The sequence below is a fragment of the Agelaius tricolor genome, unplaced genomic scaffold (assembly GCF_023055355.1).
Source record: "Agelaius tricolor isolate 1412-34295 unplaced genomic scaffold, bAgeTri1.0.p SCAF_28, whole genome shotgun sequence".
Lineage (NCBI taxonomy): Eukaryota > Metazoa > Chordata > Aves > Passeriformes > Icteridae > Agelaius > Agelaius tricolor.
In genome coordinates, this window is record NW_027269288.1 from 2,224,304 (window position 1) to 2,237,943 (window position 13,640).

The window sequence follows — 13,640 nt, forward strand, 5'->3', positions numbered from 1 at the left end:
CTTCTATTTCAAGTATTCATTACAAATGGGATAAAATAGAACTGGTAAAAACCTCTTGTCATGGGTTTATAATGTGTTATTACATGCGTATCAAGCAATAACGGGTTCATGGCCTCAGCTGCTTTGGAGGGAGCTCCAGGACCCCACTTCAGCCCAGCCGTGGCCTTTCATCCCTGGGTCTGAGTGTGGAAAAAACTCCTCAACAGCAGCTCGATCCTCAGGGGCTTTGTTTGCCTCTTTTCTCCTCTTTCTGGCTGCTTTTCTCATTGGTTTCACAGGGACTAAACCAGACCCCAGATAACTGGGCTTGTTTTCTCCAGCCATGAGTCACATTCCTCAGTTTATGAGCTGACAACCAACCTTTGTTTTCTAAAACTCACTAACTCCCTGTGGCTCAACACACACACACACAAGCTCTGCTTTCAGCTCCGCTGCCTGAGCACAGCTTCTCTGACCCAGTGAAAAGACAGGTCCCACTCAGAGGAATAAGCCAAGCTCCCACTCATCCTCCTACCTTTCCCTTCTATGCTATGGGGCATAAATTAATCAGCTGCTGAGAAATCAAAGGGCTTTTTCCATTTCCATTTCCCTTCAGCCATATGACATTATTTTCTTTCACAACTTTTCCAGTTTATCACATTCCAGACTAGAGTGGTCCTTGCTGCTTCTGTACAAATACTGAATCATGGTCCTGGACCTATCCACAGAACTCCCTGGAATGCTCTTGGGTATCCATGACATCAATTTCCTGTGTGATCAGGATGAGCCCATACTTTGGGATTTCTCACTGACTGGAGGGAATTTTAGAGGCAAGTCTTCAGTAAACAGCTTCAGTGGAGCTGCTACAGGTCAGCCAGAAAAGAAAACACCTCCTCACCTCCCTTCCGTTCCCCTTCATCCATTATCCAATTACAGTAAAGTAATCAGATTTTGTTGAATAAAGTTGATTCCAGTGTGCATCCATCCCCACCAACCTGCAGCTGACAGCATCCAAGCCTTTTGCATAACAAACAGAGGGAGGAGAATTACTTATCATTTACTGCTGAAATTTCTGGGCTAATTTAATTTAAGCCAAGAAGTGGCCAATGTCCTGCTCTGAGCAGCAGCAATTCCAGCCCATCATCTACCCTAGGTATTCCAGGCATTTTCTCTGCTCCCTGCAGTTGTTTCCCAGTCCTCCTGGGGCACAGGTGGCTTTCCTGCAGGGAAATGTCTCCAGAATGATCCCCCCTTAGATAATTTGACATGCTAAATGTGCAGAAATAATTAGGGAGCCATCCGAGGCGTAGCGTGGGAGTTTCATCTCGTTCCACCTGCCACACGCTGAACACAATTAGAGGAGATGCCTGCAGAGTCCCAGCCCTGCCAGAGAGAGTGGAGGGCAAAGGGAAGGGAGGAGAGGAGGGTTGACAAGTCTCTGGTGAAAGGAGAAATCTTAGCAGCACGGGGAGACACCCCTGCAGCAGGTCAGGGATGTCTGCCAAGAGGGACCCAGGATCAGACACCCGGAGAAGGAGTTTAGGGGGAAATGAGCATCTCTGGGCACACAGGAGAGCCCTGGCTGTGTAAAACAGGAGCTGACACTGTCAGCCCCAGCTCTGGCCACACGAGCACGACCTGTCCCTTAGGGGAAGACGCCCACCCTGGAAATCCTGAGGGCTCTGAGCTGTCTGCTGCTCTCTGCTGATCCCAGACACACCAAAGAGTTGGGCTGTCACTCATTCCTTCAGAACTGCTGGAAGACGAGGCACAAATCCCAGCACAGATATTTTTCTCTTTGCTGCTCAGCAGAACAAAGAGAAGTCTCTCCTACCTTGTCTTCTGTTCAGCTCATTATTCCCAGGAAGATCACTTCTTTCTCTCTGACAGCTACCCAGAAACAGTAAACATTTACCAAGCAATTAAAAGAATATTTTATTCTATGTCATTGCAATAATTATAATACCCTTAATACTATCACAATGCACCTCTCTAATTATGCTATGCTAGACTAGCACTAATTATACACACAATAACCATCTCAGAGCTCCTTCCCCTCTCAGTTTATCAGCAGCACTGCTGAATTTCCCCCTCTTCCTCGACACAAGCCCCTCTCTGAGGGAGGATGCTGCAGGTCTCATTGGGACAGTGTAATATCTGATGCTGGAAACATGGAATAATCTTCTAGCACAGCTCCAGTCCATGGAAAGCCTCAGCTAACACCTGCAGCTTGTGTTTCTCACCTTTTTCTTGGCACTGGGGTCTTTCTTAGTGCCTTTAATGAAATCGTTCTTCCCCTTCAGGTGTCGTTCGTACTCTGCAGGGGTCATGTCACCCTCTTCCATTAAGACATGGGGCATGTGGGGCTCTGTAAATGCAGAGAATTGTGTGAAGAACAGCTGTGGTTACACTTTGAGTCTGGCAGAGATGCAGGCACCCTTGGCTGGGAAAACAGCAGTACCTGCGAGCTTGGAGAGCTCAGAAAACCCTGAGAGAGGCCAGGGTTACCTCCTGGGAAGCCTAACCTTGACAGTATTTGCAAAACCAGCACTAATCCAGCTGTCTGCAGAGCTACAGATGAAGATCCCAGGAAGAGGCAAGACCAGCAGAGGGGAAGCAGAGCCCACCTACCACTTGGATGGATCAGGATCTCCACAGGTCTGTCGAAGGTGTGTTTGTTGGCCAGCGTGATCACGATGCTCTTGGCAGAGTGAGCCGAGGGGTCGGCGTCTGCTCGGATCTCGTGTGTGGGGCTCTCAACTCCTGCAGGGAAAACGAGGTGCCAGTAGGGATTGAGGGTGGGGGACACCAGGGAGAAGGGATGACAAGGCAGTAGAGGACAGGAATCCACGTTAGCATCAATCCTGTACTGGTAAATCCACCCCAGCACAGTTAAGTTGCCAACACAGATTTACATTGTGGAGGAGCAATAAAGCCTCTCTGATTTGGCCTTATCATAAAGCAGAGCAATAGGGCTCACAGGAGCTCAGTCCCTGGGTAGGGACCGGGTGCCCGAGGCCAGCTCACTCATGCCAACGCTGCGGGGCTGCCATCTAGCAAGCATGGTGATTATCAGCTCTACAGTGATTGCAAGCTCTTAGGATTTCAGCTTTGCTTGCTTGGTAGTGGTGCCCCGGGCTTGAGGCTGCAGCAGACGGAGAGAGAGGAGAAGGAGAAGGCGCAGGCTGTTCCACAGAGATGGCTTTATTTGGGGAGGTCCGTGAAGGGTCTCTGCTCTTCTTCTTTCTCCCCTAATGGGGTACAGTATGCTTCTTTTATAGGGTTGGAAAGGATCCAAGATTGACCAATGGGTAAGGGGTTAACATGACATTGCCTTATAGGGTTACAGAGATAGGTTAAGGGCGAAGGACAGGGAAACAGGAATTTTCTTTTGCTGTTTCAGCATTCCTATTGTTCATATTCTCCATGGTGCTTTTCCTAAATCTATGGGGTTTACTACAGAGGAGGGGGAGTGTGGACATTGCCTTGGGGAGGTGATAAATCAGCCTTGTGCAGCAGGACAGCCCCAGTGCTCCTACCTGCCAGCAAACACGGCCCCCGGATCTCCAGGTGGAAGCTGAATTCATACTCAAAGGGGTTGGTGGTCTCACTGTCCAGCAGCTGAGTCAGGCAGAACCTGCTCCCTTGCTCCGGGCTCCCCAGTCCACAGGGGTGCTTGTCCCTGATGGTGAGATAAATCCAAATAAACCCTGTCAACATGTTCTATGCCTCCAGGAACTGCAGGTCTGCCAGAGGTAAAGGCTGCAGCCACTCTCCAGCCTCCTGCAGCTCCTGCTCATTCAGCCCTGCATTCTCCAGGATCAATCCCAGACAGAGCCCACCCCATGGTTTTCCATACATTTGGAGCTGGTGGCTGGAAAAGCTGCTGGCATTCTCCAGGCTGGGCTGGGAGACCCTGGGGACACACACAGCTGGCAGAAGGACCCTCACCACCCCGCTGGGCAGCGTCTGCAGCTCAGAAGAGGTGCTGATGAAGATGGAGACACTTTCCAGGGGAGGAATCATGCCCAGGTTGGCCACAAAAACAATCCTCTCCAGGTCCTCATCCATCATAAGCCTTCCTGCACAGAGATTGGACCATGCCAGGTATTGCAACCATGAAAAATGCTCCTTTCCAGGCCTCTCACAACCCCCAGCCCTGGATCAAACACCCAAAGCTGCCACCACTGCACACATCAGCTTTCTCTAAAGAGCCCCAGCTTCTGCATCACTCCTTTGGCTGCCCAGAAGCAGCAGTGCTTTCCAAGATGGATAAGACTGACACTTTTGGCACAAGCACCACAACCCCTCAGCTTCCCAAAAGGAGCCCCCTTGGTGCAGCAGCATACACCAGCCAGCCACCCCCATCACCTCCCCACTCCCCTTCCCCTCCTTTTCTCCCTAAAACACCCTCAGCCCCCTCACCACATCCATCACCAGCTCTTCCTGGGGGGAGGCTGCAGCTGTTGAAGTAGGTGTCATCCATCTTGGCTTTGTCTTTGATCTGCACAGTCACGGTGCGCCGGGACACGGCCGCCTCGAAGCCCACGACAGTTGTGCCCTCATCCAAGGGGTACACAAAGAGACCTGCCAGCCAGGAAGGGTGTCAGCAACACCCACCTCTTTCCTGGACCCACCAGCCAGGTCCCTCTTGGCACTTCCCAAGTGGGAAAAAAATCCCACTTGTGGGATTTTTCACACCTAAAAAGTTGTAGAGTTGGACACAATACATTTGGTTGTGCTTCCCACCAGCATCTAAAGGTGGAAGGCATGCACAGAAATCCAGCACTGCCATATCCTGACTTTAAAGTTCCCATTCCAAGCTTCACTCCTTAAAACTTGCCTTCCAAAGCCTGGGGGTCTGGGTTGTGGTAGGTGAGCAGGGCTGTCATCCCAAAGGCATAGCCACTGACGCAGGATGTCACCTCGGAGGCAATGAGGGGCAGCCGGGAGAGGGTCACACGGTCAATCAGCCCTGGCATCTTCCTGGGGGTCTCTGGGTGATGTGGGGAGCTGGAGAGAGAAAGGTGAGAATGGCTGTGGAGCCCTGAGTGCCCACAATGTTTGCATGGCTCTGCCACCTCATTCTGAAGCCATGAGGACAGAAAGGTGAGTGATCTGGGACAGGATGGGTTTGATGATTGCATTGATGGGGATGGGGATGAAGCAAGACCCCCATGTGAAGACAAGGCAAACCCTTGCCCCAAATCTCCATTGGCACAAGGGAGAAGGTTCAGATGAAACCTCCCTGGCTGGGGACACAGCCCTGGAGGTGCATAGTCCCCACCTCCCACACTGCTGGAGTCTGAGCAGAACAAGTTAACATCTTTTTCTGTCCCTCTTTCTCCTCATTATCCTCCAAACCAACAACTTTCTCCAGGATAAGACGATGATCATGAGAGTTTTCCTTTCTGGGGAAGGAAGAGTAGGCAGGCAGAGCCATCCATGCTCCTGCCCTCCCATGCCCTTGCCCATCCTCATCCTTGCTGATTACAGGGAAGTGCCATTGCTCTGCTGTCCTGCATCTCCAGATCCTTCCTGCACAGGCTGACTCATCCCTCCATGTGCTCAGCCGACACATTCAGATGCAAAGTGACTCCTTATGCCAATTACATTCCAACCCTTTTCCCTAAGCAGGTTTTCCTCCATTACAGCTCCTCTCCCCCAGGCCTCAGGGTTTTAAAGGAGACTTTTCAGGTGGATTTTAGGGCCCCATCCCGCTCCCCCAGGGAACCGGGAGAAGTTGCTAGGCAGCAGTTCTCCCTGGCTGGCTCTGCAATGCTTTATGCAGTGATTTACGAGGCCCAGGAGAAGCCAGCAGCACTGAAATACATCAGTTTCTCATTCTTGCGTTATTAAAACCCACCTTTATATGAAAATGCCACAGAAGACATCAAGGCCCCGAGCTCGATGAGTGCTTGGGGCAGGAAAACGGCGTTGAGAAAGGACAAAGGGAGAGCCAGGGAGAGCAAGAAGGACTGTCCAGGGTGGGGGAGAGCAGCCAGGGAAACTGAGCACAGGAAACAGCAGAGAAGATGATGATGATGGAAGACAGTAATCCCAAGGCACGCCCCTGGATCCCAGCCAAAAACCTTAAATTCCCGATTTAATCCACCCCTCCTCCCAGCACAAACGCTGCTCATGCCAGGAGCTGCCCAGGGAGGTTGGGGATGCATCCATGGGGATGCAGTCCCCACAGTCAGGAGATGGAGTCCCAGCTGAGCCAGGGAGGCCATCCCAACCAGGATGCTCCAAGCCATGCCAACAGGAAGGCAGGAGCTGGCAAGGGTTCACCTGCCACAGGAGAAATAGTGAAGGTCCCCTCACTTCAGTATGTGGCAGAGGCCATCAAGGTACAGGGAAGTGATTAAATGCCAGGTGGGGGAGGAAGGAGGGAGAATTATTTTACCTTAGGGAAGAAATAATGGGGAAAAGCTCTCTAACAGCTTGGCACAACAGGAATTCATTATGGGACTGCCAGAGGGGTGAATTTGGGCTCCAGGAGCGTGACTTCAGCTTGGAACTGGGGACTTAGTACAGAGCCACGGGTGAGATCCAAGCCCCTCACATCTCCTGCATCCATGGAACACTGGGGACATAGCTCCCATGGGAACCACTTGCCAGCAGGGATTTCTGCATCACCTGGGATAGAACAAGCACTAAGGGACCCTTGGTGAGATGCAGAGCCCTGTGCCATGTCCTGTTTAATCCAGCCAGGAAAGTTGCACCTCTCCTGCAGCTCCGAGGTGGCTCAGAGGAGCCTGGCACCATCTCTCACTGGTGTGCCAGCCGAAAAATCGGCCCAACAAGGACAGGGAGGGCTCAGAGGGCTCTTCCCGGCAAAAACCCTTCGACAGGGGACGCTGCCAGCAGAGCCGTGGGGCTGCTCCACACAGCTTGTGTCACCAACGCCATCAAGTGACTGCAGCATGGAAAGGGAGAGCAGCAGAAAGGCTGGAGTGAGGGAGAGCAGTGGGAAGGCTGGAATCTCTCCCCTGTGCCACCCAGGAGCTCAGCACTGGCCCCATCCAGCCTTTGCTGCTCTGGGATGTGCACTCAGTCTCCATTCAGGCCATGGGGCCTGGACTCTCAGGATGGGACCTGGCAGGACCCTGCATCCCAAAAAAATTACAAACAGTAGGACCCTGCATCCCAAAAAAAAATTACCAACAGCTTAATGCTGCACAGAGTACTCCTAGACACACCCAGTCCACAGCGTGTCCCCTCACTGCCACCAAACATGTCCTGCCTCCCACACACAGCAGGCACAGGGCCGTCCCACAGACCTGGCCAGGTGCCTCCCAACCTTGCACTGCATCTGGCATCCCAGAAGAAAGGGAAACCACTGAGGGTTAATAGCTTCAGCCCTCAAAATACAGCTGCAATCCCATCAACTGGGGAGCACCTCAGGGCTGGGGACAGACATTGTCCCTTGGCCAGCTGTGCTCTGGACCAGGCTGCTACTGGATCGATTTTTTTCCCCCCTCTTCTTTTCCATGACAATCCACTGCTCTTCCTGCCCATGGAGGGGAGGGAGACACGGAAGTGTGATCATCCCACTGCAGGCAATACCCTTGGCCAGGCCCTGTGCATGACTGATGGGGAAGGAGCTGCTGCTGCTGCTGCTGAGACGTCCCTGTGATGTGCAGGGAGCACAGGGCTGCGAGCCAAAGCACGGGCTGCAGCGTCTGTCCCAGCACTCCCAAGAGGATGGGGCTGGATTTTATGGGATGGGAAAAGGTGTTAATGTGCCTGGAAAATGGGGGTGGTGCCTGAAGCACTGCTTGGAGCTTCCTGGGTGTCCATCTGTGTCTCTAAGCACTGATGTGCCCTCAAAAAATCTGTCTGAGCACGTGGAGTAAAGACAGGAGCAGAGTAATGCTCCTCTGAGGTGAATTTTCATGCACTGAAAAGGAAAAGAGAGCAAAACTGTGAGCACACAGCCTGGCTTCTGGCAGGACCCGACTCCCAGGAGTGGGCTGGGGTCCCAGCTGTACCACACCACAGGATCTGTGGCATCCACAGCCGACAACAGGAATAGGGAGAGTCAAAGCAGGTGCTGGGATAAAACCCGACGCAGCTCCACCCAGCCCTGCTGCCTGAAGGGCAGAAATCAGTGGCAGCCCGGCTGCTTCTGCCCCCCAGGACAGAAAGGCTGCCGTGTCAAGCCCAGCCCCGGTGTCACACCTTGCATCAGACGCATTTCTGAGCAGCTGAATCACTGCCCCGCCCTGCTGTAACCCCTGACCGGCCACAAGCTCGTTCCCTTGGAGATCTCGCCTCCAGGTCCGAGCTAGACCTGGGGCACATCCCCACTGCTCAGAGGACGCCTGGTTTTCTGCAGCTGGGTAAAATATTCCTTCCACGTCGTCTGTCTCAATCAACACTGACATCCAGTGGCTCGCCGGGATGACGACAGCCGGAGCGCCCTGTGGAGATGTTCAGGTGGACAGAGCTGGCCAAGGATGCCTGTTGCACCACAGCCTCCCATCAGCATTCCTGGACAATCTCCACCGGGAAAAAAACACCCCCACTGTTTGCAAATCCAGGACAGGAGAAGCCTTGCACTTCCCAAACTGTCAGAGCTCTCAAGTAGACTCACCCTTGGGAATTCTCCCTGGTTTTCAGGGGCAGCAAGGCTCAGGGAGCTGCTGAGGGACCCCTGACTTCACCTACCTGATCCACATCACTGCAGGTCATGACTACGACATGCAGCAGCCCTCCAGCTGCTTTCCCCCAAAGCACAAGGCTCAAACCTGGCCAGGAAACTGGGATCAACCCCCTAAATATCTCTAGGAAGAGGAGGAAATGGGGTTTGAAAGAGCACCCATAGCACTGTCCTATCTGGAAGAGCCCTGGATCCACCATGGCAGACCTGTGAGATACTCTCAGCAAAGGCTACAGGAGCTGTTCTCCCATCTCCAGCCTCCCCTTGCCTCAAACTGCAAGCAGAATATCCCATTTAATGGAAAACCAGGAAAACAGCCACTGCAGGCCCCCAAAGGGTGACAAGAGCCCCCACTGCTACAGCAGTGACAAGGATTGCTGGCCCCAAGGACACCCTGAGGCCTCAGATATGGAAACTGGGGAAAGGCTGGGAAGCAACTTCTCCTGCCAGGACCCAGTGGAAGCAGCCAGGTGCCCCTTCCCGAGGTGACACAGTGCCAGGCTGGGCCATGACTGACAGCCCAGGCAGAGACAGACTTTGGGGACTGTCAGCCATAACTCTGGCAAGTGTCTTGCACCACCAGTCTGGCCCCAAACTTGGGTGTCACAAACCTGGATTCCTGTCCCAAGCCCCTTCCTAGAGCTGTTAATCACACATTTCTGACACAGGGGTTAGTTAACCCCCACCTTGCCAGGCTCACAGCTTGGGGGAAGACCCCTGGGCTGAGCCAGAGGGGAGCCAGCCACCCCTTAGCTAGGCTAAACCTACCAGGCAGCCTGCTTCCCACTTGGGGTGCATCCAGATGCAAGGCACACACAGGGCCCCCAGGAGCAGCACAGCCCTTCTCCATCCACCCCTGTCCTGCCCTGCCCTGCCCCAGCCAGTGTGGTGGATTCCAGCCAGGTCTCAGTGTTTTGACCCTTTCTGGGGGGATCAGCCCCCCTCACCCTGCCAAGGTCACTCCTCCTTCCCCAGACAGTGTGTCCACAGATGGGTTATCCCACTTGGCTGCCCAGGACAGCAACAGCCCATCACCCCCAGCATCATCCCCCCATCCATCCCTGTCCTCTGCCTGCACAGAGATGGACACAGTCACTACTAAAGTCTGTACAATTTTTGGGGAGGGATGGGATGTTCCAGGACTCACCATCCAGCTGGGAAAAAGCAAGGCTGGGAAGCAGCAGCTTGCAAAGTGTGGGCTTGTGCCTGCACAAATATTATGACAGGGATCTCTTCAGTGAGCAGCTTTGTGCTGGGATCGTGCACAGCCTTGGGAAGTGACACACACACACACCCCTCACACCCACCCCTGCGGAGCTAAAAAGGTGCAGGAGCAACTGGAGAGTAGCCACTGCTTTTCTTACCTTTCCTGGGAGAGAGGAGGAGAAGGAAGAAAGGGATGGGGGGGTTGGAGCAACTTCACCCACTCTTCCAGCCCCTCTGCGGCTGGGCTGGGGAGGGCAGGAGGGGCAGGAGGAATCCCGAAGGCGACAGGCACGGCTGCGGAGCGCTGTCTCTGGAAGACAGGGAGAGAGGGAGATGAGGAGAGAGGGAAAGGGAGGGAGAGAGGGAGAGGAGCAAGCGCCGGGGCTTGGGGTGGGGGAGCGCTGCACCACCAGCCACCTCAGCAACCGGTGGCTTCACCCCCCGGACCCTCCCCAGCGGGCAGCGGGGCAGGGGGAACCCGGGGAGGCCGGGGGGTCCCGGGGGGAGCGAGGAGGGGTCTTACCGAACGGGCTGCAGCAACATGTGCCCCGGCGGGGAGGCTCTGCCCGCAGCCCGGAGGGGGTCTGCCTCCCCTGGGATGGGGGGTTTCTGCATCCCCAGGGTGGGGCTCTCGTCCCCCACCGCTGACTCAAAGTGTCCGGAGCTGTCTGGGTGACCATCACCATCATCATCACCTAGTGGAGCCATTTGTTTTGTCAGGGAGGTAACCATGACAATCCCCTCCAACACCCTGGCGGTTCCCCCTCCCCTCGCTCCCCTCCTGAGCCCGGGGGCTGCGGGGGAGAGAACGGGCGAGGGGCGAAGCCCATCCGGGCAGAGGAGATGCCCCTGAGCTGGGCAGGCTGGTGGAAAAAAGAGGCTGAAACTCCCCTCACCCATCCCCGTGATTTATCTCCCCGGGATTTTCCGCAGCAGCTGCCGGGAGGGGAAGAAGCCACCGCATTCACCTTTGTCATCCCCTTTCTCTTTCAAAGGCAGGAAAGCACCCTAAAGCCCCCCAAAATCAGGATGCATCGCTGCTCACTGGCCTCCTGTGCAGCCCTAGGCTGGATCTCTCTTCCAGCCTTGCTATTGCCCCCATTCCCACCTCAGCTCCTGCACCCTCTCCTCCCCAGGAATATCCAAGCCCCTCAGCCACAGCCCCCACCCATGGGGGTCTAGAAGGACCCTCCCCACCGGAGCAATGCTGTCACTGAGGCATGAGCCTGGTGGGATACAGTCCCTGCCCTGAGCAACTTACACTTAAACCCAGGAAAAACAACTTGTAGAAAGGGGAAACTGAGGCAGCTGGGGGGACACAGACCTGGACACTGTCCCAAAGCAGAACTGGACACCGAGCCTGGGTCACAGCACACCGAGGGTAAAGCTCCTCTTTCTCCCCCTGGCCTCCAAGAACACATCTACAGTGTAGGATTGGGATGACCAGACATGTGGAACCCCTAATGACCCATCCTCTCCCCCAAGAACAATGTGTTTTAGAGGAAACAGCAAGAAACTCCACAAAAAAATGCCTGATCAAGAATTTTTTCCTAAGCCCAGCTCCCAGGGCTGACTTCAGCCCTGACCCTCCAGAATTTATGGTTCTTGCCAGACAAATAAGTCAGCCATGGAAAAACACAGGTCCCGTGTTCCCAGTGCCTGTAAATGTTTGTTTACCACAGCTTGTGGCTTCTGGGAAGAAAATAACATATGCCAGGAGAAATCCTGGGATTCAAACCTACAAATGTGGTAGCAGCAGGGTATTTGTTTAGAAGATAAAGCAACATCTGATATGGTGGATGAGGCAAGTGTGAGACCTCAGGAAGACACACATGGAGTTGTTTGGGGGGAATTAATATTTAGTGCTGATGCTGAAGCTGCATCACCACAGTGATCAAAAGTGCTGCCCAGAAGAGCTCACAGGGGCCTCCAGCAGGTGTTTGTTACTCCTCATCTTCTCCAGGCTGGCTTTGCCCAGGACACCCCAGCATGGATGAGGGCCAGCCCCTCCCAGGGAGCAGCAGGGGGAATGGGATGGGTATAAATGAGGCAAAACTGGGGAGGGGACAAGCTAGAAGTAGCATTTGAAGTCACCTAAGTGCCATCTCAAAGCTTGTGGCTTTACCCACCTGGGGCCAGGCAACAGCAGCACCTCCAACCACCACAGAGGAAGATTTCCAGTCCTGGTTCATGCCTGGGTGGATTCTGGGACTGGCCAAGCACAGGACAGGCTTTCCAGGCTCATTACCCAGCTCACCCAAGTGTGCAAGTGTGGTGCTCTTGTGCTGGGAGATTCAGATGGGCTCAAAACTTACAAAAAAAAAAAAAAACAAAAACGGAAAAAAACCAATACTAAACCAAATCTCCTGCTGGATGGACAGCAACGAGCACTTCCCATGATCTCCATGTGTGTTCTGTATGTAAATGCCATTTTCCTCAGCCTGGAATGCTCTGAAGAAAGAAATAATCACTTTGTTGGGAGACTGTGATGATTAAAAGTGATGGTACAGGGCTGGGCAGGGACTGCCTCCTCCTTCTCCTCCTTTTCCTCCTTTCCTTCTTCCTCTTCCTCCTCCTTGCAGCAGGTCTGTGTGTGGGCAAGGAAGACTCTGACCTGTTTGGGGTGTAAGGACCAGAGGTAATTTCAATGAAATTCCACTGTCCAACCTCCACCATTGTGAGCTCTCTCATTCCAGCACAGCCAAAGTCTGCTGGTTTAAATAAATAAGCGTTTATTTAAACTAATCTGAATATTTATCTCATGTTTAAATGAATAAATATGTAATTGTATGACAGCAGAGTCTCCAGCAAATTCAAGGACCCTGCATGGAACCCACAGGAAACCCACACCTCCAGGAGCCCGTCCCTGCTCCAGAGACTGAGGAGAAAAGTCCTTCCCCATGGACAGAACAGAGAAATACCCACCACAGTCACACCTCACTGACAGGCTGCACAGCCCTGAAAATCCCAAGGAATGATTGCAGCCAAGGTCAAGGAGCAGAAAGGAGGTGTTGGAAGGATCTGCCCCCAGCCAATGCTGTCTGATCACAGTTGTCTTCTTCTCAGTACCTCTGTTTTCCCCTCTCTAAAATGGGACTAATCCTGATTAAATGTATTTATGGGAGGTGTGTCTGCAAGAAAACATTAAACTGGAAGCATGAGCCTGTCAGCCTCTGGGATTTCCCACATTCATCTTTATTTTTACCCTAATTAACTAATTAACATCTCAGACTTGCCTTTGGCTGCCTGCTCTGTTGCCATTGAAAATCTCCTTGCGTTCAGCTCCAGTGTTCAGCATCCTCCTGTTGCCATGGAAAAAAATGCCATGATGTCACCTCCACAAATACAGCTCCAAATACAGACCCCAAAGTTCACGTGTGGGGCTGGGGAGGGATCCCCACAGACTGAGGGACATGGGGCTACCACCTCCATGCAGGAAACTGAATTAGATGGAAAAATATCAGATGATAATATTTGATAATAACAGGGTTTAGTTTAAGGAAAAAACCAACCATGGTTGGTGTGAAGAGAGCAACAGTGAAGGGTCCAGCCCCACCTGGGATAAGATTTCTCAGCACAGAAAGAAATAACAGCTCAGTTGGAAGTTTCAGGCTGTGGGAACAAATGAAGTGTCTCCATTAAAGGGGATGGGGAATACTGAGACAGGGAAATAATCCTTGGTTTGGGAACTTGTGGCTGATGCCTGCAGGCTTGGCCATTTTACTAGTTCTACTGCATGGATAAAAACACAAATTCAGACCATCCTTGAGAGCTGCTCTGTCAAACA

At 53.1% G+C, this 13,640-nt stretch overlaps 1 protein-coding gene across 2 annotated transcripts in view; it reads right to left on the bottom strand.

The window, feature by feature from the left end:
* VWA5B1 (von Willebrand factor A domain containing 5B1) overlaps positions 1-10,737 on the bottom strand; it is a 29,198-nt gene extending 18,461 nt beyond the window's left edge. Inside the window, exons 1-8 of one of the 2 annotated variants that reach the window (XM_071448938.1) lie at positions 10,377-10,737; positions 10,012-10,163; positions 4,823-4,992; positions 4,417-4,566; positions 3,839-4,061; positions 3,519-3,661; positions 2,611-2,742; positions 2,223-2,347 (exon numbers count right to left, since the gene is read on the bottom strand). In XM_071448938.1, coding sequence (XP_071305039.1) covers positions 2,223-2,347; positions 2,611-2,742; positions 3,519-3,661; positions 3,839-4,061; positions 4,417-4,566; positions 4,823-4,961 — 912 coding nt within the window. In that variant the 5' untranslated portion in view covers positions 4,962-4,992; positions 10,012-10,163; positions 10,377-10,737. Of the gene's footprint in view, positions 1-2,222; positions 2,348-2,610; positions 2,743-3,518; positions 3,662-3,838; positions 4,062-4,404; positions 4,567-4,822; positions 4,993-10,011; positions 10,164-10,376 lie in introns of both variants that reach the window. The other variant, XM_071448937.1, reaches the window with a different exon arrangement.
* Positions 10,738-13,640: the final 2,903 nt, after the last annotated feature.